This window comes from Cardiocondyla obscurior, linkage group LG02 (assembly GCF_019399895.1).
Source record: "Cardiocondyla obscurior isolate alpha-2009 linkage group LG02, Cobs3.1, whole genome shotgun sequence".
Classification (NCBI taxonomy): domain Eukaryota; kingdom Metazoa; phylum Arthropoda; class Insecta; order Hymenoptera; family Formicidae; genus Cardiocondyla; species Cardiocondyla obscurior.
The window spans coordinates 1,069,879-1,097,259 of NC_091865.1; the positions used below are offsets into that span (position 1 = coordinate 1,069,879).

The following is a 27,381-nucleotide window of genomic DNA, read 5'->3' on the forward strand; positions in this document are numbered from 1 at the left end:
TTAAATATTAAATAAAATGTACATGCACGTATGTAAAGTTTAGCTTGATTGAGGTACGTAGAAAAAAAAAGAAGAAGAATAAAATAAATATAATTATACTAGCAATTATAAAATTAACGTTATCTAATTTTTTTTTATAATCATATAAAATATTTAGACACGTACCGATCTGTCAGCGGAGTTATTACGAGCCTTCCAGTGTTTCCTAGATATTCGTATCCGTATACGAAACGAGTGTTCGTTTGTCGGATTATGCAATCGTCCACATCAGGATCCCAATAAAATCTCAGCTGTGACAGCCACTCGAAATCCGACACGTCTTTGCAATCTGAAAATTTTAGAAAATTAATTGATCGTTCCTACCTTAACGAGAGCTACGAGAAGCAGCTACGAAATTAATACGTTAAAAAGAAAGGAAAAGAAATTTCTCAAAGTACATTTTTACCGATTTCATATTCGTTGAATTAAATAGAGAAGTAAATTTTTGCCGTCGCGTGGATATATTTTTCGCAGCATCTATTTTTGAGATACTATCGATATACAAATTTATGAGAGAGAACGCGCTGGCGTTTCCTCACTGTGGTGCATCATATCGCGAACGATATAATGCCAGGACGTGATGCGGTTGCGTCGCATGGCCATATAAAGTCCGTAATTTGTTGGTTACATCCGCGTATACATATATTGAGCACACACCGCCGAAACAAACGTGCGGCAAACGAATATTGAATAAAGAATAAAAAAAAAAAAAAGAAATTATCACAGCGATGGAGAATACAAATCGAATTCGACTCACTCGTTTTGTACATTTTTTCGATAACGTCTCTCGCGTGTATCTCGATAACGACAATGGCCTTGAACTTCAATCTATCCAGGCTACTCAGGTCACCTCGCACAGCTTCCGAGTACTTGTCTAAAGTCTGATTCTGCTTTCTTCTCAGCCTTCGCAGTGGCTTCTTCGAGTTCTCCATCCTCGAGTGGTTACGTGAAACAAAATTAATTAGACTTTGTAATACGTAATTATAGCGCGTAACACACGGACGTAAGAATGTCTGCACGATTTGTCCCAGGGGTAAAGCCAAAGTAGAAAGAGAATTGAAAGCCTAACGCGGATATGATCAACCAAGATGGCCGAAGTAGCGTCCCTCACTTCTCAGGCTTCGTACCCCGCGCCTAGAATCGTATTTCGCGCGCCGTCCATATATTTCTACGTTCATGGCGTAACATTGTTAAGCTAGGTCCACTCGAGATGGCGCGAGAGCGAGCGTAACGTAACATAACAATATATTACGCCGTTACTTGGTCTCCTAAACAACATATCCGCTAATTTTTATAAAACTTCAGAATGCATTGAAAGAAAAATTATCTTCGCTCGTATAGTATCTTCCAAAGGTATCGTTGAAATAATGCAAAAGTATTATCGCTTTCTTTCTGCAAAAGTACGAACGTAAGATGTTCTATGAAAGTTTACGTGTCACCTGGAATAAGAGTAAGACGACGACGCGCGGCGCAGCATTGTGATGCACTTTTAGCAATATTGCTTCGCGCCATCCAACGTGTTCAGCTCGTTTCTATTTTTCCGACCACGCGCGTTACTCTCCCGGCATCCTTTTCCCGAGGTCCCCCTCCCCGTGCAAAGTTTCAGGCACGTTGGGCCTCGCGTAAAACGAACGTTACAGGAGGTAGAGCCGGGACAAGAGAGGGATTTTATTCGGTAGGTTGGGATACGGTCGTAGGTATGGGTTAAATTATTCGCGGTACGGCTAGTATATGCAAATGGGGGAGAAAGAGCGGTGCCCGAGGTGCCGCTGGCGGATCGCTACGGCGAGACGTAGAATATGCAAAATTTCTCTTATTAGAGTTGCTGTGTCTCCCGTCTCTCTCGACCACCTTTCCGTCCCGCGGGAAGGGCCTTTCTCGCCCTTATATGTCACCAACCCAGTGTCCCGTTCCCTCTAACGTCTCGGTGTCCATCAGAGTCACCCTCACGTTTATCCCGTTTCCACCCTTTCCGAGCCGTCGCGCCGTGCCTTCGGTCGACCCGGCTCAGCTTCAACCCCGAGTCAGCGCCAACGACGCTGTCCGCCTCACGTTCCATAACTAACGCAGCTGAATTTCTCATAGGCAAACGGACAACTCACTTGCAGCGGAGAAGGGCGCGCGTGCAGTCGCTCGTCCATTGGATTTGAGTGGACGTAATGCTCGGCTGGCCCGGCCATTCTTTCACCCACCTGTCGCGTTTCGCGAGCATTTTTCGCAGCGCTGTCCGACACCGCCTCAACACTTCGCGCAGGGTCACTCTCATCGCGGCTTCTGCAATTGCCACCTGCGTTTTATTCACGCGCGTTTCCCGCTGCGTATTCCCCGGCTGCGCCGCCCGCTGTCCTTCCCTCCCCGGCCCGCCGTTTCGTTCTCGCGCATTTTTATCTCTCGCAAACAGAAATCGAAGTCGCACGGCCCCGGATAATTTACAGCGAGCGGTGGGGTCACGTCGGGATTGAGCATAAATTATGGTCAATTTTCCGCGCCGGCATTTATTTACGCAACACCGGAATGTACACCGTTGTAAATGCTATCGGCGCCCACGCAGACCGTACCGCGGGAATACTGTAAATATTTGATGAGTCCGCGTTCACACGTCGCTGATCTTTCTCCTAGTTTTCCACGACGTGCATGCGAAAGAAGTTTGTCGCTTCCATATTTCAAGCGGTGGAAACAGGCCATTTTCGATTTTGCAAAAAGCAATTTACGATCTTATAAATTCTCGCCTGTATATTTCTTTAACGGGCCGCGCGCGTTCAAGTGTCTGGATTTCGATGAGATTGTAGGCATAGGATTTATGGAGATAATATCTAAATTCGCGGAACAGTAACGACTTGCGTCGCGGAAGGTAATCAGATTTTAAGATTACAATGAATTAATTGTAGATCACTCTTCTGCATTTTGTTTGCGCGTCGAAATTTAATAATCGGTTTATTATTAATTTTCTAGGAAGGCTGTTGAAGAAACCAAACTCACCGACGTCGCACAGCCAGTACTCGACTTGGCCCTCTAAGAAAACCGGCTGGGTAAACTCGATGTACTCTCCTTCGTTTGAGTGCATACCGTCAGCTACATATTTCCCAGTCAGCGACTGAAAGAAGAGTTGCGATATCAAGAGTCTCAGGAGCACGTGTTTACGCGAGGGAAACAAGAGGAGGAGGGTAGCGGTGGTGAATACCTTGCCGAGCTTCAAGGACTTGATGTTTCCGAAGAGCTTCTTGATGTGCGGCTGCATAAGGTCCGGCCGTTTAGAGTGGGCTAGAATCTCCAATATATCGTCGTTCGAGATAAAGTAAAATCTTGGAAATATGCGTCTCTTGGTTTCCAAGTACTGTTCGAGCTCCAGTTGCAGCGCCTCCAACTTGTCGTTAAGTTTGTTCAGGACTTCCAGCAAGCCAGCTAACAGGATCGCCGTGATGGGGAGCGGAGAAAAAATGCAAATGCTTTCAATAGAATAGATTTACATTATTTTACAGTATGCGTACGCGTCGACTAGCTACTCGATCTTTTATCCTCTTTTACTATAGTTTTTTCTCGTTCTCGTTTTTTTTTTTTTTCTTTTCTTTTAATGTCGGAACCAGACAGACGGTCTGTACGTATCTCTTTATGTTAATACTCGAGCTTAGTTTAAGCTCAATTTCTGTTCCAGTTCAATACTCGGAATATAATTGTGTACGATAAATATAAAATGTCTGATTTAATAATTCTTTCGTGAATCATACTCCACAAATATGCCAACTAATTTTTACGTTGAATTTAATGAATATAATATGTTATTTCAGTATTTTATTGATATTTTAAATATTTAATAAAATTCTTAATAGGGTAGATAAAACCTTACAAAAAGATATCAATGTTTTCCCGAAAATATATGCGGTACTCAAAAATAAGTAACGTAGTATTAATTAATAATATAAATTAATTATTATATTCTTGTGTTTAACAAATTTTTTTTCTATTTAAAAAGTAATCGCGTCTCGTGTTAAATTTTAATTTACGCGACGTGAAAAAAGTAATAATCGTATAAATTTCTTTAATAAATTTAGTTGGATAAAATTTGCGTTATAATGAATAAGTTCTATCTGGTAACATCTCTTTAATGATACATACGTATATGAGTGGCTGACAACGCCAAACCGTGGGAAGCCATCCTTGACGTATGCTCAGCTAACTCGCTTGTCACTTTGTCAAAATCGTCCGTCTCCTTCGGGAGTTGTTTCCTAATGTCCTCAGTGGTGAATACATTGTCGAGATACATGTATTCTCTCTGTACTACCAGCGCCATTTCCAAAACTTCACCGACCGTCGACAGTGCTCGCTCCCAGTATTCAACTTCTCGGGCAAATGGTTCTACAAACCTGGAAAATCCAATATACCCTACTTAATCTAGTATCATCGGAGATGTAAACGTGATAATTGGTTTAGCACTTGTAATGCACCTCGTTGACTTCATGGATGAAAGCTGCACCTGATGATCCTCCAAAGTCTGAATTATATCATTTACAGCTTTTAATCTGTATATTCCTCTATCTTTGTACGCAGCCATCGTGATCGGCATCGTTGCCCAAGTATTCTTAATATGTTGAAGCCCCTAAAATATTCGTTGCATTAAACTCATAGGATCATTCAACAAAGTACTTTGTGATTAATATATATTATATTATAATGATTATTAATCATTAAAGACGACTTACAACTTCAATAGCGAGCTCCATCGTGGCCGCGTTACAAATTTCGCTAATCTGCTCCGTGAACCTGTGCATTTGCATTCTAATAATCACATCTAGAGTAAAGTCTTCCGATGTTTCGTCGAAGTCTCGAGCGATTGTATCTTTGACCCGCTTCCAATGTCTCGGTCTTATCGCCGGATTCTTCAGTACCGTTATTAACGGCAATGTATGTCGGAATTTATCTATTCTTGATCTAAAAATATTAATGTATGCGTTATTAAAAAGAATATTTCTAATAAAAATATATAAAAATTTATTATTTCTAATTTCTTTTTTACTTAATAAGATAAGTTAAATTTTTAACTTCTAGAAATTACGCAGCCATTTACGTGCACTTTGTTACTTTCAGAAAGTATTGTCGAAAGGAGTAGTATAAGTATGCTCGGCAGTTCGGGTAAGCTATGCGCTTTAACGGTGTAAAGGTTAATAAGCGCTGCTATGTAACACGTGGGATTAAGCATATTCTGTCCTTTGCCTTATTTTTTACGAGGTACTGCATTGGTCTGAATATACGCCACGGTTTTATGAATAAAAGAAATAAATTAAAAACATATATGTAACTGCTTTTATAAACGTTGCTTAATTGATACATATGTATCTTCAAAATCGACAAACTTTTTTTTTAGATTTTTCGCTGTACGCTTAAAAAAAAAATAGCTTGCTAAAAGGTTTATTCGTTGCAATATTTTATTTTATACCCAATGGTGTAGCCAACGTCAATAATTACTGTCGATTACGTCCCCGAATTAGATTCCTCTCATTTTCCTGTCTATTTGAAAAATGACTATCCATCGTCGTACATCGTGTAGTTTATATCTAACCCAAATCTAACCGGTTTCTAGTTTTCGTGAGCCGACTAAATTGACATTTTGCTAAAGGATGGCTGGCAAACACTACTTTCCGCTTCGTGAAAAATGCACGAGAATGGCACATATTTACCGCGCGTACGAAATTGGATTACAACTGGGTTGCACCTGGTATTCTCGACAATATCCCAATTCTTTTCTTTGAGCTCTTTGCTGAGTTTCGTGAGTTTCCGGAGGAGCAGATTAGCGGTTGTGTCCATCTCTTCCAATTCTATCGTCCAGAAATTTCCGGTTCTATAGCGTTCCCAAGCGTCGTTCCATTCGTCCGTCAATTGCCACACCAATTCGATCACTGCTACATCCTTCGCAAGTAGAAAAGCGTCGAGAAGTCGAATAAGCACGCGAAGAAAGTGCACGAGAAAATGGGATATATATGCGACATTTACTTTATCGAGTTGCGCGAGTTCTCGCGAATCTGGGTAATTTATATCAAAAATCGTAAGCTGCGATTTTAACAAACTTTCCTTGTCCCTCAAAGAATATATGTTTTCTTTAAAAATGGCCAGCCAATTTATAGCATCTGTAACAATAATGGAAAAAAAAGTATTATAAATGTGTATTATAAATGTAATAAGTAACATTTTAAGATAAGTATAGATGTACATACGTAGAACTTATTGATTTTTCGATATTTTTTATCATATTATTTTTACTTAATCTTTATGCTCAAGTACAACATGTAGAATTACCATAACGGTTACCTGTGTATTTGTAGAGGCAAGTTCAGTCGAAAGAAAAACCGATTTAGAATCGACAAACGCATTTCAAACAGTTGGACGGTGCAAAAAAAAAAAAAGAAAAAGAAATCGTGCTATGAATAAATAGCACGCTTGCAATCTGCTCTAGCAAACAGTTGATATTTCTATTCTAATTTAATTTTTTGAAATTTTACACAGATAATATTAGGAATTATATTTTCTTAAAGTGTTCAATTTATATTATAACAAACATATTAAAAAATATTTTAATTAAAACCTTCTTTGCTTAGTATCTTGCATATTTAAAACTATTTTTCTCTGCTTCCTTCTTTTTTTTTTTTATTCATAAACTACAGATTTTTATTTAAAGTTAAAACTTAAAATAGTGAATATTATTTCACGCTATTTATCGCCGCGCAAATTCATTATAGATTATTGCGAGATATCGCTGAACACAAAATTGTCGAGACTGGAAAACACTCAGAAAGATATGGTACACGATTTATGTAGCGATTCAACTTTATCTCACAACAAACGGATTTACATATATCAGATAAGAACATGTGAACCAATTTACCTTTTGAATTCCAATCTGATGTGAAAGGTCCGGTATCGTTAAATCTGCAAACCAAGGAGAATACATCTTCTTCGAACGTTGTCGAGCCAGTTGTCAATATTCGTTTAAATTCTTCCTACAATTTTGTTAAGACAATATCGATCGTTAAAGAAATAACTTAAATTATATTATATAAATTTTTTTTACGCTTATTTGATTTATTAAAATAAACCTTAAAAATTCTTAAGCACTTTATTATGCGCAACTAATTTTTCAAATTCCATAAAAATTTGTAATAAAATAACGTTGCGGTGAAGCAACGTCAAAAAATTAGGAAAGTATTAATTGACATTTTATTCTTCCTTTTAGTTTGCGTAGACGCCAACGCTGACGCTGACGCGACTTAATTTTTTATGACAAAGCTTTTAGAAGTTTTCCTTTGTATCAGTAGAATATCTTACCTTTTTTTCAAGCAAAGTAACTTTGCACGTGGCAAGTAGCTCCAAGTATGCTGTCCACGAGCGATCGATGTCTTTTAATTTTCTCTTGAAGTCATAAGTCATTGGCACTTGATATTTTTCTGAAAATAATAAATTAATCATTCTTCTATAACATACTTCTGTAAAATATCACGCGTAATTATATAAATGCAAATTTGCAAATAATGTTTCTTCGGGCTTAGTTTGGGATTCAATTTGAACTAAGATCAATGTTTTTAGCAAAACAATGCGTTTGCACGCAGCTTGTAGCTTTTGTAGATTAGGTTGTTGATTTACGAGTAATAATGTATGGATCTTAAAATTAGTCGATTTCATGGCGCATCGACTTTCTTATTTAGCACGAAGAAACATTTAAAGATTTACCCAAAGTTTGATACTGCTCCTGGATCTTAGGAAACTCTTCCTCCACTTTTGGAATCTCGGCGGTAAGCCTCTCGAACAATTGCAGCGCGGATTGCATGCTGATGAGATCCGTCGGTTCCTTCGTTATTCTGCAAACGAATGAATTCACGTACGATTCAGTTCGCAATTCAAAAAGGCCCTGCGACAGGATTTATGGGAGTAACGCCTCGCGAGCAACGCCTCTCCAATGTTCCGCTCGGTTTGAGAAAATTTACATTAATAGTTTCGATCGGGAACTGAAAACGAATATAACTGAGAAATTCAATTATGCAATAGAGCGGAATAGATAATCACGTGGATGCTCTAGAAAGAATTTTCAGCATAGTAATGAGCGTGAAAATAACGTACAAGCACTCTGTAGTTAAGTCTTTTAAATTAAAAGACCGATGTAGAATTAAAACCGTGCAATTTTTCTCTTTAAATTTTTCGTTTCGTGTGATGAGCTATTAAATACGAGACTTTTGAAGCTTTCAAATAAAGTGACTAAATAGTTATTGCTTAATTTGATATTTTGTTCATCTCCTGTATCTTGTTAAAAAAAACCTATGGATCTAAAGACATGCGAATAAAAATCTCCGAGATATACGCGCAAATTTTGTTTCGCTTTAAATAACTATCCACGCGGGCAACTAACTTTGTAGAATTTTCAACGATGTAATGATAAACGTGGTCGACCATTGCATCGGTCATGCGTAGTAAAAGTGCGGTGAGCTTCTGTTGCCAGATTGAACAATGTTCGATGATAGTGGCTTTCAATCCATCAAAATTTATATCTAGAAAATGCACCGTCGCCATAGTTTCCTGTAGTTGGACACTATTCATCACATCAAGGTATTTACTTATGTCCGCGTCGAAAGATGCCGCAGTTGGTTTCAATTTTTCGTATCTAATTTATAAAATAAATAATACGTATTATAGTTTATACATTAATTAAAATTCGTTTTGCTCATGTTCTTCTTTTTACCTTTGAATGTATAAGTCTTTATTCACTTCCCATACATCTTTGAAGGGTTCCCAAATCTTGTTATAATTTTGCACTTGAATAAAGCAGTAGTTTACTTCTGTAAAGTTGAAAGTTTTAAAATATTATTAAGTTAAAAGTGATAAGTTAAATCGAATAGGATAATACTAAAATAATATTAAATCATTGATAAGGTTGATATCAAATTGAAATTGGAGTATTAATAGCGTAACAAGATATTTCTATTAAAATTCAGAAAATTTATTATGACAAAATTTAAATTTTATCTAAACCAATTTATTTAAAACCGACTTGTGATTAAAAATGATATGAAATTAATTTAAATGTTACGAGTGCAATTAAAAATAGAACAACGCAAGAAAGCATAAAAAGGTTTATGATACAACCATTATTGATTTTGTGTTGGAGTTCAATCAATTCTTTGTCCTCCTTGTACAACTTTGAAAACGGATAACTCTTATCGGGAAGCATTTTAAACTTTTTAACTAGCCGTGAGATATTTTTCAAAGGTTCCAACAAAACATCCAAAATGCTTCCGAACACTGCAGCTATCTCCAAGAGATTTGGCGTAAAGTTTATCTAGAAAAATTAATAAACTATTTAGAACTCACGCTCCTTTCCTGTATTTTCTTTATAACAGATCACTATGAAATAATTAACTAAAATACTTTTCCTATATCAGTAGATTAAAAAAATACAAAGTTGTTATATGTTATAAATACGTTGGAGCTTTATGATTAAACAATGCACTGTTGCGTGGCATGTTATACGTGTTACGCATAGTTATGAACATACTTTGTTATCGGTAATATCCGCTCTCGTTAACAGCAGAGGTGAAGGTCCCGTCGTGTCAGTGCCGTGGAGAGCTTCAAACACGATGGTCAAAGAGTTCCTTAAGCACAATCTAATGGCTTCTTCTATTACTATATCAATTTTCACTAAATAATCTTCCCATTCTGTGTGATTCTAAAAAAAAAAAGAAACATTAATAAAGTTAAATATGCCAAAAAGAAAATGTTATACATTAAGATTAGTTTTTGTGTTCGAACAATTCAGTTCTTATATGTATAAAATAAGCTAAAATGATTGAGGAAGGTACGTGCGCATAGTAACAGTCACGTTACGAAACGACATATCATAACGCGAATCTGCCATAAGTACGTTCCTTACTTCTCTAACTTTAGTTACGCAAGAATTGCTTTGTGTAGCCCGAGGGTGTACATCGTACACTCTGTTCTTTTCGCGGATATTCTTTCGTCGAAGTTATTCGGTCATTTTTACGTTTGCGTAGACTTTACAAGAAAAATTCAGATACAACTCGTCAAAAATTTACCGCAAACCGGCAAGTACGCCTTGCGGCGCTTGCACAAGAGTTTGAAGGAAATATTAAAAAATTTTATATATTTGCAGTTTGCTGTATTGAAAACTAAAATGATTTAGTGGAAGATTGATTTAAAACACAATTTTAAGCATACATACTCGATGTAAATCGATATTTAAGAAATATAGAAATAGATAGCAAAGAGATAGATAGCAGAGATAATAATTTATAATTAAGGTAATGAAATAAGCAATGATTATTAAGATGCTTATAACGTCAGAAGAAAAATTGCATTTTTAATTCTAGTGTTATAGAAAGATTGCATATTTGACCATATTTCATAGCTGCGCTAAAGAAGCTATACCTCTTGTATTACATTCTTGGAGCCCTCGTAAATCTCCATGACGTACAGAAATACCATATCAAGTCTTTGAGTCATAACTTGGAACGCTTCGTCTCTGGAAAGTGAGAAAGTTCGGCCGATGCGCGTACGCCAAGCGTTAAGTTTCAGTCACGCGCTTGAATTTGCGAGAGCACAATGCAAAATGGAAATTCTACCTTACGTGCAAAAGTTCCTTCTCCAGTATCGGCAATGTGTACGTGTAATTAAACCTTATCTTAATCATTGGAGTACCGCAGATGCTCTCGCAGATTCTTACGATTTCAGAGCACAAGTTTTTATAAACGTCGATAAAATCCTGCATCTGAAAAAAAAAAGATAAGTCTTTATTTGTGTGCCGTTTTCAATTTGTCTGCTGTAAATTTATATTATTTATTTTAAACAGTTTATTTTAAATCGTTTAGTTTTCATTAATTAAAAAAAAATTGTATAGTGAACACACTTTATAATTGTCAGTGCACTAATGCTTTTAAAATCAATGCTTAAAAATTTTATACGTAAGCCCATATTAACATGGTAATTATTCTGTTTTTGTAATTAACTAACTGTTCAAATGCAAATAGATGACGAACGGGGCTTCTCTTGGACATTAAATTTTACCGCGAGGTTACATATTGCATGAATTTGTATAAACTTCACACATGGACAAGGTAAGAGACTTTAAACGTACATTGGCCGTTTCGTTGAAACAATTCTCAATGTACGAGTCCACGTAATCCGTGTTCCACGTCAGCTTGGTTAAGCCGGGATTGATCTTCCGGTCGAGCTGCCGAATTAATTCGCGAAACAGTGCACGTTCTGTCAGCGACAATGCTGAAAAATAGAAGTTTCGCTACGTTGCAAGAATATTTCGCTACAATCGTGTGTGACTACAAATACGGAGAATGTCGCTTTCATCGCGCGCATTACGGACATATACGCTATTTAAATTGTGTCATCATGATATTTGTATAAGCATTCACATTTTTAATCGGGCGACTTTTTCATCACGGTTAAGAAAAAATGAATTTAGTTGTGTATTCACATATGTACATACGTATATTCAGATATAAAGAATGTAAAATAATTTGTATAAATGAATAAAATATTGTATATTTTTTAATAACTCTCAATTAAATGTACTCTTTAAACAAAAAAATTAGATTGTGACAAATAAATTCTTTTTAATTTACACTAATACTGATCTTTAATTAATTTTTTTAATTAAAAATTTATTTCATTAAAAAAAAAACTATTTAAAAAATATTTGAGGAATATTATTATTTTACATTCAATTTGTAAATTTATCGTAAAACTTTTTATCACTTTTTGCTAATATCTCCGACAGTTCGTCTCCTACAAATAATTAAGTAAAAGTGATTATTGGAAACAATAAACCTTCAATAATCTTGTTATACGCTAGCGTAACAGCAAGAACATTTTCGTATATAAAACGTAGCGTGTCCCACTTGTCGTATATCGGCTGTATGTGCACGGGTATGTTGAATTTCAAGCTGATCCAATAGAAACACTCGCGACAGAGATTCAAGATATTAGGGTCAATGTTGCACTCTAGCAGGCCCGGTTTACTGTCACTTCGTCGCATCAGGTAGCGATCAAGTCGCGAGCGCGGGTTATCACCGACGTCGTGCAGCCATTTCACGTGCAGGTCCTTCACGGAGTCCTCAATGGACTTGATCACGATATCTTCTTGGTGACAGATCTCCTCGCTCATGCCGCAATAGGGCATCCACTCGGCCTCTTTCAGCATCTTTCGCATCGACAGCAGGCGGTCACCTTTCAGACGAAGATTCAACGCTCTGCCAGTGTAATACGGCATGATGGACGAATATTCATCCCTCTCATTCAGCACTTCCTGCTTTGTCATTTGTATGTCGTCGGCTAAAATCTGCCATACCTAAAAAAATTATGACATTTAAATGTTACGCATTGCCTTGATGATTTAAAACACAATGTAATAAATCGTAATAAATTTTGAAATTTAAAATAATTGATTTTTTTTTCTTTCTTTTTGTTTCATTTTTGTTTAAGCTCAACAGTTCTGTCGAGCTTTTGAATTATGATTAAAATTATAAGTAATTAATCAAATTATATTTTATTATAAATCATTAAACTTAGGATATTTTTATTTCTCCTTACACTGCTATTTTTGGTATCAAATAATATTCTCAAGTTCTTGCGATTTAAGTAATTGTAGAAGCTCCGCAAGTTCTCTATTCCCTCTTGAATGTTATTAACGTTCATGAAGACGATAGCTATCAAGTTTTCGATCATTATCTCTAAATCCCTCATTTCGGTACGAAATGCGATCATATCGTCGTGCCACGTAGAATCAAGTACAGCGAAAATTTTGTGCGAGTTTGTTTCGATTTTATTCAAAGCATCATAAAAAAGTCTTTCAATCTTTTGACATACTTTTTCATACTCTTCGCCATTCGTGCCACTGAACTTTGGACTTATAACTTGGCAGGTTTCGTCCAATCTGCAATGAAATATCATACTGTATCTTGCATACTACTATCGCTACTAGCAGAGAAAGAGTATTAATATATCTGTATTAATAAATTTTAATTTTGAGATGCAATTTAGTTACAATTTTTATATAAAAAAATTTAAAAAATTGATTACAAGTAGATAATAATTAATAATAAAATAATAAAATATTTTACAAACCTCGCAAAATCAATCGTTGCTTGACAAATCTCGATCATATCTTGGCATCTGCCAACGAAAACGTCGATGTAACGAAATATAATCTTGGTATCTAAGTCCCATGGATGATGTGTGAAATTGATATGAGCTCTCGCAATCTGGAACAAAATACAGTGAAGCGGCTTTAACTTTGTTGTACACGTTGATTACATTGAATCATTTAATCAGAAATGCAAATTAAAATATACTTTATATAATACGAAAGATTATATTATTTAATTTATCGGATTATTGTTGAATAAAAATACGCGGATGCAGAGTAGACATTTTTAGTGTTACTATTCATTTTTTGGGCAAAGCATAAAAATATGACGAACTGAAGACGCGCGTTAGCGATCCGTAAAATGCGCTATGTAACACGATTGCACGGATTTCTGCACAAAAGTCTAAGAAGTCGTGTCACCTATCCCTTCGGGCACATGGCGTGTTAACCCCTAGCGCAACTCGAGAACAAGTAGTCGAGAGAGCCGTCGCGTCACATCGTTTCCCAATTCCCATCTCTATTCTGGCTTATCTGCCCACGGGAAAAGCGTAAGTCGGCGTTATATCGCGATCTCCACTTAAAGCGCAAGCTCTTTTTCTCCCTACCACTTTATACACTTGTAAAGAGCGCCCTTTATAATTGATCAGCACGTGTGCTTTATTTCTTTTTTATTTAATTAATTTTATAAAGCATTAGCGCGAACAATTAGACTCTAAGCTCGTAGAAAATCGTTGATGGCTACGTTTTACTTTAAGTTATCGCATTCAGTTATAATTATCACCGAAAACCAAAATCACTTTACAACTTCCGCGTTAACAGAGAGAAATTCATCCTCGCATTGTCCAACAAAGAGCCTAAGTAGCTAAAGTAGCTATGCACACATAATTTAATGGAAGTTTAACTCACCGGTTGGAAGGTGAACTCGCAGACAGCACCATGTTTTATACGCATTTCACGTACTATATGGTCATAAACCGGCTTTAGGGCTAACAAGTACTTTATAGAAACGTACTTTAACTTATTAATTACTAAAATATATGCGCAAAGTCGGTGGAAGCTATACAAATACCTTATTGCTATAACTATTACGACATAGCTTGTTAAATTAATAGCGATTCTATTAAAAATTATATCCTTTTATTCATAAACTTAAAAGAGACTTCAATTTTAATCAAACTTTTGATGGAATATATAATAATTAAACGTTGAGAACCCCCCCAAAAAAATGGTTATACTTTGCAACTAATTAATACGCTACCTCGAATAATATTACGATAAGTTGCTTAAAAAATATTTTACATTTTTGTAAAAATATTTTTCAAGATTTATATAATATTAATTTTATTTTTCTATATTTAAGATACTGATATTACATTTTTGTATCAAAAATATTAATAGGATGTTTTTAACTCACCTTGTGATAAAGAGTTGTATAATCCTCGCAAAGTTTGATGCACTCTTCAAAGATTTTCATACTCTTTCTGATTTTTCCTGCAAATACATCTGCCAGATTGATAAAGCCTTTGCACATGACGACGATCTGGTTGCTGAGTGCACTGAACAGATTGCTTATCCTCTCGCGGGTATTGTAGTAAGGGGAGTTCAGCCAAATCGTTCTGAAGAGATGCATCATTTTTGGCAGATATTGAGCCACGCTCGCGGGAGTTGTGCAAGTCTTCGACTCAGCGCAAGTGTCCTTTAGAATGCTCAGGAATTCAATGTTCGATTTGGCCTCGATTGTACCGTGTTCAATCTCATCTTTCAACATCAAAAACTGGCGTATGCAGGTAGACTGCGCGGCTAATAATACCTTGACAATAACTTCGACCGTATTTTTACGTATCTGGTAATTCAAGCCGCAAAGATTGTCACCTAATAAAAAAGAAAAAAAGAAAGACAAGCGTTAAAATAATTATTTCAAGTGCCGCGTGTAAATCTTTCTTAAATTTCAAGATTAATTAAACAAAAAAAAAATTATTTTTCTTATTTTATTATTTCATAATTATATATAAAGCAAATAAAATACGTGAAAAATTTTATTTTTACGAGTACGATAAATATTATGTAAACGAAAGCTCCAGAGTGATATTAAGCATATTCTTCTTAACTTTATGACGTATAAAGAGGGACCCTGCTAAAATATCGCATTAAAGGGAACTTTTGTCCCTTCGAAGAAATTTCCTGACATATATTATCGAGAAACGATTCCATCCTTTCTCTTTCTTTCCCGCGGCCACTATGTCTTTTCCTTAGAAGAAAGCACTTACATCGATAAGTCCAGAAGTCATATTCGTCGTCGAGACACTGTAACTCGTGCAGGCTTGCTTGTTCATGGTCAGAAAGGGCTATTTTGATTTGGGTGTTCCAGTGGACCACCACACCCTCCAGCCTCTTCACCAACTCCTTATCGGCGCTACCCTCCTCCGTGGTGAACTCCCTACTCTCCAAAGGTACATATATCACGGTTAAGCCCAGCATTTTGTACGTGAGGTCCGTTAAATTGCACAGGAAGGTGTCCAGTTGGGTGCAGAAGTCCGCTTTCACACATGTGTTTCGGCGCGATTAAGGAAAAGAAAATCCAGAGGAACGTGATACGACACCGAATCTCGTTATCGATGTTTCAATACCACCATTTTTTACCCTGTTCAAGCTGTCCCGGCGTCTATCACGTAGAATCGTATCCTCGCGATACGTCCGCTGATGGAGATTTATTGAGTCGAATTGCCCGCTGTATATCGAAAGTGATCGACTACATTGTCATTGTCACATCAATCTACTGAGGCGCACAGTTGTAAATCTTACGGAGTATTAGAATTGAAAAATAGGGCCCCGATTGTTTTGCGCTCGAAGTAAAACGACGTGCGCAATATTAAATTAATTAATTAATACACGAAATTATATGCGTATCTTCTAGGCGCCATCGCGAAAACTACGTATCGTTTTGTGAACTTGATTAAGGCTCACTTATTTGAATATAAATGTTCCGCAAGTTCCGCGTTAAAGACATTACATCAGGAGGAGAAATAGAAGTCAATCAAGATGAAATCCGCAATCGCTGCCGCGTACGTACGCCGAGGAAAATAAAAAGCGCGGCGCGAGCAGAGTTCGTTAGGCGTCCTGACACAATTAGCAAAGCGACGCTTCGATCCGGTTAAAATCCGCTCAGGATCCATTAGAAATAATGAAGTGGCTCTCGTACGAATGCAATGCAATCGTTTCTAACTCGACGGTGGAGTAATCCCGTTCGCGTACGTGGGCAAACATCGACGCTGGATTTACCAGTGGCGGTGAGTTGTGCAGTGCATTTAGCCGAAAATTATGGTAATAATAACTTTCGTGCAATTCCCAGGCGTACCCTCCCCTCCCCCCCCACACTTTCCCGTCCCGTCCCGTCCCCTGCGGACGGGCCGGAACTTTGTGTCGTGCGTTGCGGTAACGGGATTGCAGCGCTAAAGTTAGAAATTCACTTGGTAATGTCATCACGTTAGATTGTTATGACCTTAAGCCGGAGCAACTACCGACGATCGCGATGATCGCCCTTGGCATTGTGAGACTGGCCCGTCGTGACTCCTTTGTCACCGCTGTCGATTGAAACTACAGTCGCTAATCGATTGTCTCTAGTGCATGGTGGATTATTCGCCGGCACCCGACACCATTGACACCTAAATTACAGCCAGGTCGCAAAGTTCTCGCCCTATCCGTTAACACCGACGGATAAAAATTAACGTGCGTAAATTAAACAGGCAATTAAAACATTACGGTGATAATTAGTAGAGCCGTTGAAATAGCGCGTGCTTTCAAACGCGGTGTAAACTCGAAGAAGAGGAAAAATACTAATTACACATGTCACCCAGCGAGAAATAAAAAGGCCGGAATTTTCGCGCGATAAAACCGACTGCGGCGGAACGTACGAGGCGTCAATTGGTTCGATTGGATTGAAATTGCATCGCAAAAATCGATCATATATCAGAACATATATATATATATATATCGGATTGAATCATGGGTTCGAGCGAGAGATAAAGCGGGCGATGTCTCCCCTGGGCGTCCTTCGAGGCCCGCGCGCCGGCGAAGCTTTTTAAACGTACATTTAAATCCGCGAAAAAAAACTTTAAATCACCACCCACTACAAAATCAACCGGTTCGCGGGTGAGCGCGGTGCGGGATTTGAAAGTTAAACAGAATTTACATTGCAGGGCGAAGCCTCAACCTCAAGTGGGTCACTCGGGGAGCCGCTGAGTAGACCGACGAGATATCGTGTCTGGACCCAATTAAAGTTCCGTAACTCGCGACCTGTACACGTACATTATTTACTGAGACGAAATGAAAAAAAGGAGAAGGGAAATGGTAAAAAAAAAAAAAAAAAAAAAATGAAGAAACTCTGCTAACTTTTCCCGTTGGTCTGTCGTTATATGTATAGCCGACCTAGCTCGGCCCGCGGAATCCGTGCCGTTTGGTCCCGTATCTCGCGAAACTTTTCACGTTAGTTACGCGAATTAATTGAGTACTTGGACGAGAAGTGCGATAATAAAGACGCGAGCAATAACGAAGGATACTGTCGGGCCAGGTTTCAATCGCGAAGAAGATCGGCGCGAACACGTTCTGGATGACGCCCAGTATATGGCCCTCCGCCTTGTCGTTCATCGACCCGAAGAGAATGCGCTCGCGAAAGTTCTCCGGGTAGAGAATCTCGTTGGGCCGTCTCACGAAGTAGGTTAGCTCGTGCACGGGCGTCGTAGGAAATGAAAATTCTGTGGTCAGACTGCCGTTCACGTGATAAATGCAGAGAACCGGAATGCTCGGTTCGTGGAAGAACTCGCGGATGTCCATGTCGCATTTCCACGTCCAATCGTTGTCTGTCAGTCCGCTCAGCGTCGTCATATCCTTAACACCCTGCATCTAAGAAGAGAGCACCGAATTATTCTCAATATTCGCTCCTAGTTGAAAAGCATAAATCGATTTTTACGTATCGACGGCGGCATACATTATTTTTAATAGTATTTTATATATCGCAAAGTAAAATTAAATTAAAATTATTAAAATATAATTATTTAGTCATAATTATTATAACTTGTCTAAAATAATTGGTATTACTTTTCGAGCATGTCAAAATTATAATTCAATATTGCACAGCTCATACAAAATTAGAAGAAAAAAAAAAAAAAAAAAAAAAAAAAGAACACGCGAGCTTACCAGTTCATTTAATTCATCCGTTTCGTACGTCGGACGCAGCACCGCATCCTCCACTTCTGCAACAACATTATTCATTTTATTAAATATCATACATCGTCGAAGATTCCAGTTACGTCGCGATAAGTAAACTTGGAAAACGCGCGGACGATTTTCCGGCGCATCGCGACATTTATTGCGCCGTCGTAAAAGCGAATCTCGTAACGAATATAAGGGATGGGAAAGAGGAAACAAATTCCGTAAACTGCGCCGGCCGTTCGTTAGTCGTCAATTGGAATGGCGCGATGGGTCCCTCCTAAATCCGCCAGCCGAGTTAAATAGAAGACATTCGTTCCAAGAGGGTATCCCGTTCGTCTCGATATCATTCCTCAGGCCTTCTCCCATCGCTCGACGCGGTACCATCGCCGGGCCATCGCCGCCGCCCATGCCTTTGCTCTTGGCAATCTAATAGGAACTATAAATCGCGAGTAGCTAGTAAATCGACGGAAGAGGAAACACGTCGCGTCGCGATCGAGAACGCCACCGTAGGCCACGTTGGAGCAATTTATCCCGCTATGATGGCGAACATTATGCAGATACGATGATGTCTTTCTCGGCGACATGCAACGACTTATCAGTCTCGCGTACGCTATTTCTTTCACATATTGTTGTTATTAAAAGATTAATGTCATTAAAAGTCGTTTAATAAAATGACGAAACGTTGGAGCGCAGATTGATATAGACACCTGTAACAAGCTCGAATTAATAATGAGCTTGAAAATAATACGCTTATTATATTCATATCCGTTTTCATTATTTTAATATTAAAATCGTTCGCTTAATAGATCCTTTGTTAAGGAAGTTTCTTAGATATTTAAATTAAATGACAATGAAGCGTGGTAATTAATTTTATATATATATATTTTTTTAATGCAATATTAAAATTCGGTCCTTTTGTCGAGCGAATAATTGAAATCGCTCGGTGATTTCTGTGAATTAATACGAGATCAGGCGGAACATTTTGCTGCAGCTGACCAATGACAAACTCACCGTTCTCGATCATTTACATAAGTAACGTGACATTAATCGATCGGATTAAAGCTTTAGATCCGGTGCTCAAATAAGAAGAATAGGCCGTGAGTAATAACGTTAGTTCGCCTTGGAACGAATGGATGCAGGTAGCTTGCATATAGATTATCGGTTTATCTAGTTCACCTACTTTTGGACCGTGCAAATACCACGAGAACTCGCGGGAGGACGAATTAGGTTCATCTTCTAGCAAGCGGCGCGGCTACGATCGAGGTCGAAGGGTAAATTGCCATAATCCCGTGGACAAATTAGGAACGGGGCAACAGCGCGGAACCTGCGAATGACCGATTAATCGTTGCAAGTAGCCGGCTTACGCGCGATATATCATAATTATCGAAATTGTTGAAATTGAAATGAGAATCGGCTTGTTAACGTCGAAAACCCTCGACGGGCAATCATACATTTGTTACATCTATTTCGTCTTCAAAGTTATCGCGGAATTTATGGTTACCGAATGCACTCGCGGGAGCATACAAAGCAGCTATTGTAATTGCAAATTGGACGCGGGCATCGCCGAATCCATGTCCAAATTCAAGCGCGTCCCTGTCGAGCAAACTTGCTTCAAATTAGCCACATTATGGCTAACGTGGTCGTTATTATCGCTGCCTCGTTAATATTTGCAGAAGTATCGAGGAAATTACGTCCGCTGTAACAACTTGCGTGCTAACTAAAAATTTAATTCGACAAACTTGCCCTCGCTTAAATTAATCAGCAAAATGTTCTAATAAAGCGTTAAAAATTGTATTAGCTGCACACATAAACCATGAATAAGTTATGTTACGATTTACGGTAATTGGAAATTGTAGCATTTAGAAATGAAGCAAAGCGTATGATAAAAATTTGGGAGTCGAAAATTATGCAATAAAAAAATTAAGTATTAAAAATTTCTTTCACGAATGTGTTGCTTGCTGTGTGATCGAATAGCTCTGGATTTAACGGCGGAATTAAGGAACGTCCCACAACGTGGTCGTACGAAACAGAAGTTGAAAACGACGGGCCCGGTCGAAAGTGTCGAAAATAGGACAGGCGGGGGGGGGGGGAGGAGGGGAGGCGGCCGGGCGGAGGATCGGGAAAGGTACGGAAAATCGGGAAAGTTGAAACGAGGAAGTGGGTGCGTTTAATATTTTTCTCGTAAATCTCACCGTGCCTTTCCGCTTCATCGCTGGACTCGGCGTCCAAGTACTCTCGGCGTGGGTCCGGGGGCGGCTTATCTTTAACTTTATTTCTCCGTCTTTGCATTTTATTGACGGGGTGGCCCTGCCGGAGTCGTCACCTCTCTCACACGAATCTGTGCAGCTGATTTATGCACCCGGTCCGACTGTTACGGCAGCGAATCTTTCAGCGTTTTCGCCGTAGATATTCTGAAGCACCATCGCGAAGTTGCCCGAGAGCAGGAGGAGTGGTCTCGGCAATAGATCGGCTTTTGGAGACCGATCGTTAGTTGTCGAAGAGGTTCTCAATATCTGGAAAAAAAAAAAAAAAAGAAAAAATCGTCTCAGATTGCTGTTTAAATTACAAAGTCGACTATACGACGAAGACAATGTTAAAATTTATTAATAATAAATGTAAAATAAATTTAATTATTTAATATGTACAAAATATTAACGTTAATTGTTTCGTCAAGAATAACGTTTTATAAAAGATATTGCGTTAATATTAACTACATAGATTTCTATGATTTTATATAACTTGTGATATTTTGATTTATTTATATGTATGCAATTTATCTAGTACTATTATCTCTTCCAATAAATTGAAGCTTCAGAGAGCAAATGAAAACTTTCCACTTCGTTGCATATATTATACGTTTCGATGACCAAATCGCGGAACCTCAGTTTATTAGGTTCATTGTGGCCGCTTATTCGTTAAAATTACGTACATTACCTCATTTCAAAGCTGCTACCTCATTTGCGCTGGAGAATAATCGCGTGCATTTTGTGTATGAATAATTACTGTACTTGTTACAAGATGTGTTAAATACGTAATAAAGCGGTCTTTATTAATAATCTTTCGTCATTTTTGATTTTACCCAAGACTTCAAAAAATAATCCTTATTAAAATTTATAAAAAATTTATCAATCTCTTTTTTTTTTTCTTTTTTTTTTACTATGTTTTTAATATAATTTTTTAAACAAAGCAACGGGCAAGTTATCATCCATATAAAAATAATCGTAAAGTATGAACTTGAATGTCGCGTGCATCGGCGAAATATCCTGACTTGACCAGATGAATCGTGTTCACTGGTACGTGATCCTGCGTAGAGCATGGAGCGTCCATCGCGGATATCCGGTTAGATCGACAGACACGAGCAAAAGGAGAAATTGCACAGGTTGTGGAGGGGGAGGGCAGGTCGATAGAACGAGATTAAAAGAGGCGAAGCTACAAGATTAAAAGGCAAAGCGGGGACCTACTCCGAATTGAACGGCGTCGGTTGGCTGCTCGCAGAGACATTTATATTCCTGGGAAATCGTTATTGACCGATCAGAGAATCCGAATGGCTTTGTCGCGCCGTTTCTCCCTTTCTTTATTTCGTGCACCCTTCCTCTCGAGAGGAACGAGACCGCCCGTGAACATCGACATCTGTTCTGCTAAGGGTTTCGACGCGATATCTCCGCGTGTACTCACTGCGAATCGCAAACGGAAAACATAATCGTCATTCAAGTGTGATTATTTTTAAAATATATTGGAAATATATTAGTATTTTTTAGAGGCATTTGCAATAAGTGTGCATTAAAAAAAAAGAAAACAAAATTTGTTAATTGCATAAATAAATGTAACTACTTCAAAGTCTTTTTTTTTTTTTTTTGGTTTTAAACCACAAGTCTTTTGCATGAAAAAATTAAATCTAGCAAAATTTAACTACATGCCTCTGAGTTCCAAAGGCATGAGCAATGTTTTCGATTTTAAATAAGGGATTTACAGTAGGAAACATTTCGGGTTCTTCCTCACAATTTTCCTGGCCGATAGCTCAGCGATAGTAATAGCTGTCTGAAGTTCTCTCGGAAATATGGGCCAAAACGCCAAAACATACCTACAGACTATGTAGACCGGAAAACGGAAATTGAGGTAGAACAGTTTTGAGACGAGTTTTGCCAGGAAGAACTAGTTATGAAACACGGTACATCAGTGCTAGAGTGGATCGAGAACTTATGTAAAACTTAATGGGGTAAAACATACTTAGACGCATTTGCAATGGCTGGTAACGGACATTTTTCGCGAAATATCTGCATAAAAATTTGCATATTTAAACATTTACGATGAATAATAAAATAATATAAAGTGACATTTAATTAATTATAATTACTTACAAGTTTCAATGTTTGCAGTGATATAAGGATATTGATTTTCTGACTATTATTTAACGTGAATGTTAAGCTTGAATGCAATTTGGCTGATGTAATAGATTTGTCTGTTTAAATTATTGATAGTAAAGTCGTGGATTGAATATTTGATACCTGCGGAGGAATTGTATGCTTCCCATTAACTGTTTGCGGCGCACCAAAAATAATTAAAAAACATTCCGATCCAAGTGTACGCCTGTTATTGTTCGCCGAATTAATTAACATCCCGATATTTCTACTTTAAAACGAAACTGGGTCGACTATTGAAGTAAAAGCAACCATAGTTATCATATATACACATGCTAATTGAACGAGGAGCAATTTAGAATGGAATCGGACAGAATGCTTCTAGTTGATTGCCATCGTAAATGATCTGTATTAAGATTCTTGTAAGCGAGAACATCTTTAATTTTTATCACTAAATATTTTTCACGAAAAAAAAAAGAAAAAAAAGAAAAAAAAAAGAACATAATTCTCCTCGAGTTAAAACAATAAAGAATATTTTTCAATTGAGAATTAATTTTAAATTGAGAAGCAAGAACTCGCGACGTACAACATTGTAGATAATGAGAAATTTATTGAGATGCGAGAAAAGCGTGCGATCGTACTTGTCGATACGTTTTGTGTTATCGTGCGGTTTTATACCGCGTACATTCTCCAACGGCACTTACGGCTATATCGGCGGCACCGCCGCGCACAGGATTTCGAATTTCGATTTAACGGGCTTCCGTGAAAGAGCGAGTAATAGGTGTGCCTACGTACCCGTGGCGAACCTCGCAGGGTCCACGGTTGTTTGTCGACGAGCGGTGGCGTTCCCGCGAACGCTTTTCTTCGGCAATCGATTGCTCGCCGGACGAGCGAGAGATTTTCTCGAGTGCTTTCGCTGTCTCGTGCACGTTTGGACTCTGGCGTCAGTTCGATCAGACGCGAAAGGAGAACTAACTGCTTTTTCTCGCTCGTACGCGCGCGGCTCGTATCTCGATGAAAAGCCGATTTAATCGTTCGCGTCCCGCTGTGACCCTGTCCACTAAAAAAAAAAAAAAAAAAACTACTCAAAGAAAACAACGTTTGAAAGACAAACGATGAAGTTGTCGAATTAATTTTAAAATTATTAATTTTTACATTGCCTCGATCTCGGGGCGTAAAGTTCCTCGCGATTCCATCTATTTCCGTACGTAAAAATAATTTGCAGTTAATTTAGCAGAAAGCGATAGACTGTGGAGGTCTCGTTGATAGCGCGTGAAAAGCAGAGTCGTCTAAATAATGAATCGTAGCGCATTATTATTTTTTCCCGCGGCGTCTTGTTGAGCCGCTTTGGTATTCCGTGTGCGCGGCTGATGAAGGTAACGCTTTTACACGCTCAAAAACTTGTCAGACGATCTGTCACGTGCTCTATTCCGTATATTTAATACTGTAAGTTAAAGTAAGGTAGAATGTACCGTGTACAAAGCACAGCGATCCATCATAGAGGCTGTCGCGTATCATTTGATAGATCGTTTACTGAATATCTGTCAGTGATAATACTCCTTAAATGCGAAGAAGGTTTGACTCAGTTCCACTGAATTCACTATCGACGTATGCAACTGTCATTGCACGTAATACCCAGATAAAATGATCTCCCATAATATTTTATGTAATTGTCTAATTATTAAATTAATATCAATGGCGGACTTGTGCGCGCCGCGCTAGGAATAAAGGGAAGAATTAATCAGAGTTCAAAATAAAGAATTAAACTCACAATCCTTACGGCATCTAACATACAAATAATTTTCGACTCGCGGCAAGAATTTTGTACCATTAAAAAAATTTAATATGCAAATTTTATGTCATTTTTTTTAAGTCAGTTCTTTTCTCTCGATTTGGAAAGATTAGGGAAAATTTGTGGAACGTCGAAAAAATGTTTTCTGTTACGTTGCAAACGTGACGCGGCCTCCCTTTATTTTTTTCTTTTCTCTTTTTCGGCTTGACGCGTGTCAAAATTTCTTTCATGACCGTGGAAAGATTTTTCCCGCGGATGTTAAGCCGGTAATGTGCCGGACGGTGCATAAAGCACATCGTTTTATGCCGCGGCGCGGCGGCACGTTGAAAGTGCCTGTGCCGCGGGGCTGATACAGTAACGAAGGTGGAAAGACCGAAAGAACTTTGCGATCGCGGGAAATTGTGCCTGTGTAGAAAAGTTTGCGCGCTGCCACGTCGGCGTCACGCGTAAATTCGCTATTATTGAATTCGACGTGGAAAATTTCGTCAGAGCTCGCCCCCCTTTAGAAGATCGTGGATTATCCTTCCGAAGGTTGCGGAAAGTTTAAATAGGTGCGCCGTGCCGTGGTTTAAAAATAAATAACGTCCGGGAAACTCTGTCAAGTGATTTCCCGAGTTTCACGAAGCGACGTTTACCGCCGATATTAAGCAAATAAAAATCGAAAAGAATGCAATTCCGTTCTTTCAAAAAGTCACACAGTCGCGAATAAAGACGCGAGACGTATCTGTCTAAAAATTAAAATTATTACATCCAGCAAGGATTAAATCGCGGTCGGATAACTATTCTATTTTGTAAAAAAAAAAAAAAAAAAATTGTCTGTATTTATGTTTGTTTAAACTGCCGATTTCCATAGCAGTCGCCTGAATCCAGCGATATGCGTGGACGTCGATATTTATGAGCGGGTCATTCGTTGTGGATTCACAGAGAAACTCTCCATAACGGTCGCGCAAGGGAAAAGGTGCAAAGAGATAAAAGGGATGAAAATGTCAAAAGGAACGAGGGGTTGAAATCTTGTCACTTTTAGCGATGGCGGGTGGACGCGAAGCGCGGGATGCAACGAAATAAATCCTCCCGGGATCTGCGTGATATCTCTCTTCGTTGCGGCGCGTTTCTTGTTGGCATATGTGACAGTTTAAATTGAGTTCGCGTTATACTTTTTCCATTGCGCGGTTTTCTAACATCGCCCGGAACCAAGTAGAAGGACTGCGCGACGCCGTTCAATTGTACGCGGCAAACCCCCGGTATTATTCCGCTAATTTAAATGTTGATCTGGTGGAATTTTGCTTAGAATCGCCTTCCGGGGTACACGTGTTTCTCATCGAGGTACAATGTATACGATAAGCCTGCATAAGAATCGCAGTAAGGAGCTAGACGATTTTCCTTTCCTTGCGCAGTTGTATGACGATTCGACGCAGTTGGACGGAACACGGAATACATTAGATACCCGGACGCGTCTTATCAAATATCAGCGGTTTGAATCGGCGCGGATATTCGTTTATGCAATTCGTTTATCCTCCGCGCATATAGGAATCGTACCGATTTTAGAAACGCTCGCTATTTACCTGCGTTAATTTTTTTAATATACAGACATATTTATATGTCAAATATATATATAAATATTTTATATTTATGTAAAATTTTATCAGTATCCCCGATTGACGTTTCTCGCGAACTGTTATCCAAAAAAAAAAAAAAAAAAAAAAACAAAAAATTGAAATGCAGCCGCAATTTTCTATTTGCTTGCACGCAACAAGAGATATGCAATGGTTGTGATTCCGCTATTACGTTTCACTTGCGTCATTGTGTTTTGCGAGGTTTATATTTTGCGTATCGCCCGTGTTGACAGAATCGCATTGAGCTTTCGACGAGCGCGCTCTTTTATCGCAATGCATCTCGTGATCTTTCACAGAGATGGCTGTTTGCAAAATTCATACGCGGGCTCCGAGCACAACACCGTACACGGTCGGCCCCCGGTCTGGTTTCTTCACCTTATCCCGCTGGAAATCGATGACGCGAGCTCCAATCGCAGTTGTTAGCACACGTCGTCCTGCCCTTCTCTCGAATCCGACGCATCGTTCAATTTCTACAAAGTCTCGTCTATTCCCGAATACGTCACGCGCCATCCCGCTCGCGAGGAACGGAAGATCCCGTGAGCGCTCCGTAATCTTGAAATAAATCAGGCCGGAGGCGTGCAACATTTCGACAATTGTGCAACCGATGTTCGCGTTAACGAGAAAACGTTGATCGCCGCGCGATTAAATGCTTCGTTTTCGCGACGTGATTTTTATCGCCGTTGGAAACGAAGCGACGTGGGATTCGCTATCCCGGGGATCTTCCCCCCCCCCCGCATTTCGGCACCGGCGCCGTCGAGGTAAAACGTAAACGATTTACGGCTACACGATTTTGTATTCAGTCATCACGCTCGGTACTTTATCTTACGGATCTCCCATCGATCGGCAACGAGACTTTCGCGAGAGTAATTCAACGGCATTTTGTCGAGAGCGTGTTATCGACATTTGTGTATCTTCCACCCTTTATTTATCACCCGCAACTATCCTCGGATCCCTTGTTAAGTATATCTATCTAAATGGGTGATCGATTATCCGAGACGCTGTCGAGGGATTTCGCCATCGCCATACGTTCGAGATATCTTGTATACGCGCGAAAATGATAAGTCGATACTTTTATTAAGATACTTGGATTAAGAACAATAACGTAAAATTAAAATAAATGTTGCACCACCGTATTTCGCGTCACCTGTAAAGAGCTGTCCGATCGATCCGCCAACTCTTTAATATACATATCGCCAAGATCAAATGTACACGAATTAA

At 38.6% G+C, this 27,381-nt stretch overlaps 1 protein-coding gene across 1 annotated transcript in view; it reads right to left on the bottom strand.

Moving 5' to 3' along the window:
- Window positions 1-27,381, bottom strand: part of Kl-2 (dynein heavy chain 2, axonemal kl-2) — a 103,356-nt gene that overhangs the window by 19,979 nt on the left and 55,996 nt on the right. Inside the window, exons 5-32 of the mRNA XM_070668690.1 lie at window positions 20,593-20,913; window positions 18,386-18,441; window positions 17,623-18,091; window positions 15,460-15,756; window positions 14,607-15,064; window positions 13,171-13,307; window positions 12,637-12,979; window positions 11,864-12,394; window positions 11,168-11,329; window positions 10,656-10,801; window positions 10,462-10,555; window positions 9,572-9,742; window positions 9,163-9,355; window positions 8,759-8,855; window positions 8,429-8,680; window positions 7,756-7,883; window positions 7,354-7,472; window positions 6,914-7,028; window positions 6,025-6,158; window positions 5,747-5,940; window positions 4,737-4,965; window positions 4,482-4,633; window positions 4,153-4,400; window positions 3,221-3,441; window positions 3,019-3,133; window positions 2,142-2,313; window positions 797-972; window positions 166-328 (exon numbers count right to left, since the gene is read on the bottom strand). Coding sequence (XP_070524791.1) covers window positions 166-328; window positions 797-972; window positions 2,142-2,313; window positions 3,019-3,133; window positions 3,221-3,441; window positions 4,153-4,400; window positions 4,482-4,633; window positions 4,737-4,965; window positions 5,747-5,940; window positions 6,025-6,158; window positions 6,914-7,028; window positions 7,354-7,472; window positions 7,756-7,883; window positions 8,429-8,680; window positions 8,759-8,855; window positions 9,163-9,355; window positions 9,572-9,742; window positions 10,462-10,555; window positions 10,656-10,801; window positions 11,168-11,329; window positions 11,864-12,394; window positions 12,637-12,979; window positions 13,171-13,307; window positions 14,607-15,064; window positions 15,460-15,756; window positions 17,623-18,091; window positions 18,386-18,441; window positions 20,593-20,689 — 5,669 coding nt within the window. The 5' untranslated portion in view covers window positions 20,690-20,913. The remainder of the gene's footprint in view (window positions 1-165; window positions 329-796; window positions 973-2,141; window positions 2,314-3,018; window positions 3,134-3,220; window positions 3,442-4,152; window positions 4,401-4,481; window positions 4,634-4,736; window positions 4,966-5,746; window positions 5,941-6,024; window positions 6,159-6,913; window positions 7,029-7,353; window positions 7,473-7,755; window positions 7,884-8,428; window positions 8,681-8,758; window positions 8,856-9,162; window positions 9,356-9,571; window positions 9,743-10,461; window positions 10,556-10,655; window positions 10,802-11,167; window positions 11,330-11,863; window positions 12,395-12,636; window positions 12,980-13,170; window positions 13,308-14,606; window positions 15,065-15,459; window positions 15,757-17,622; window positions 18,092-18,385; window positions 18,442-20,592; window positions 20,914-27,381) is intronic.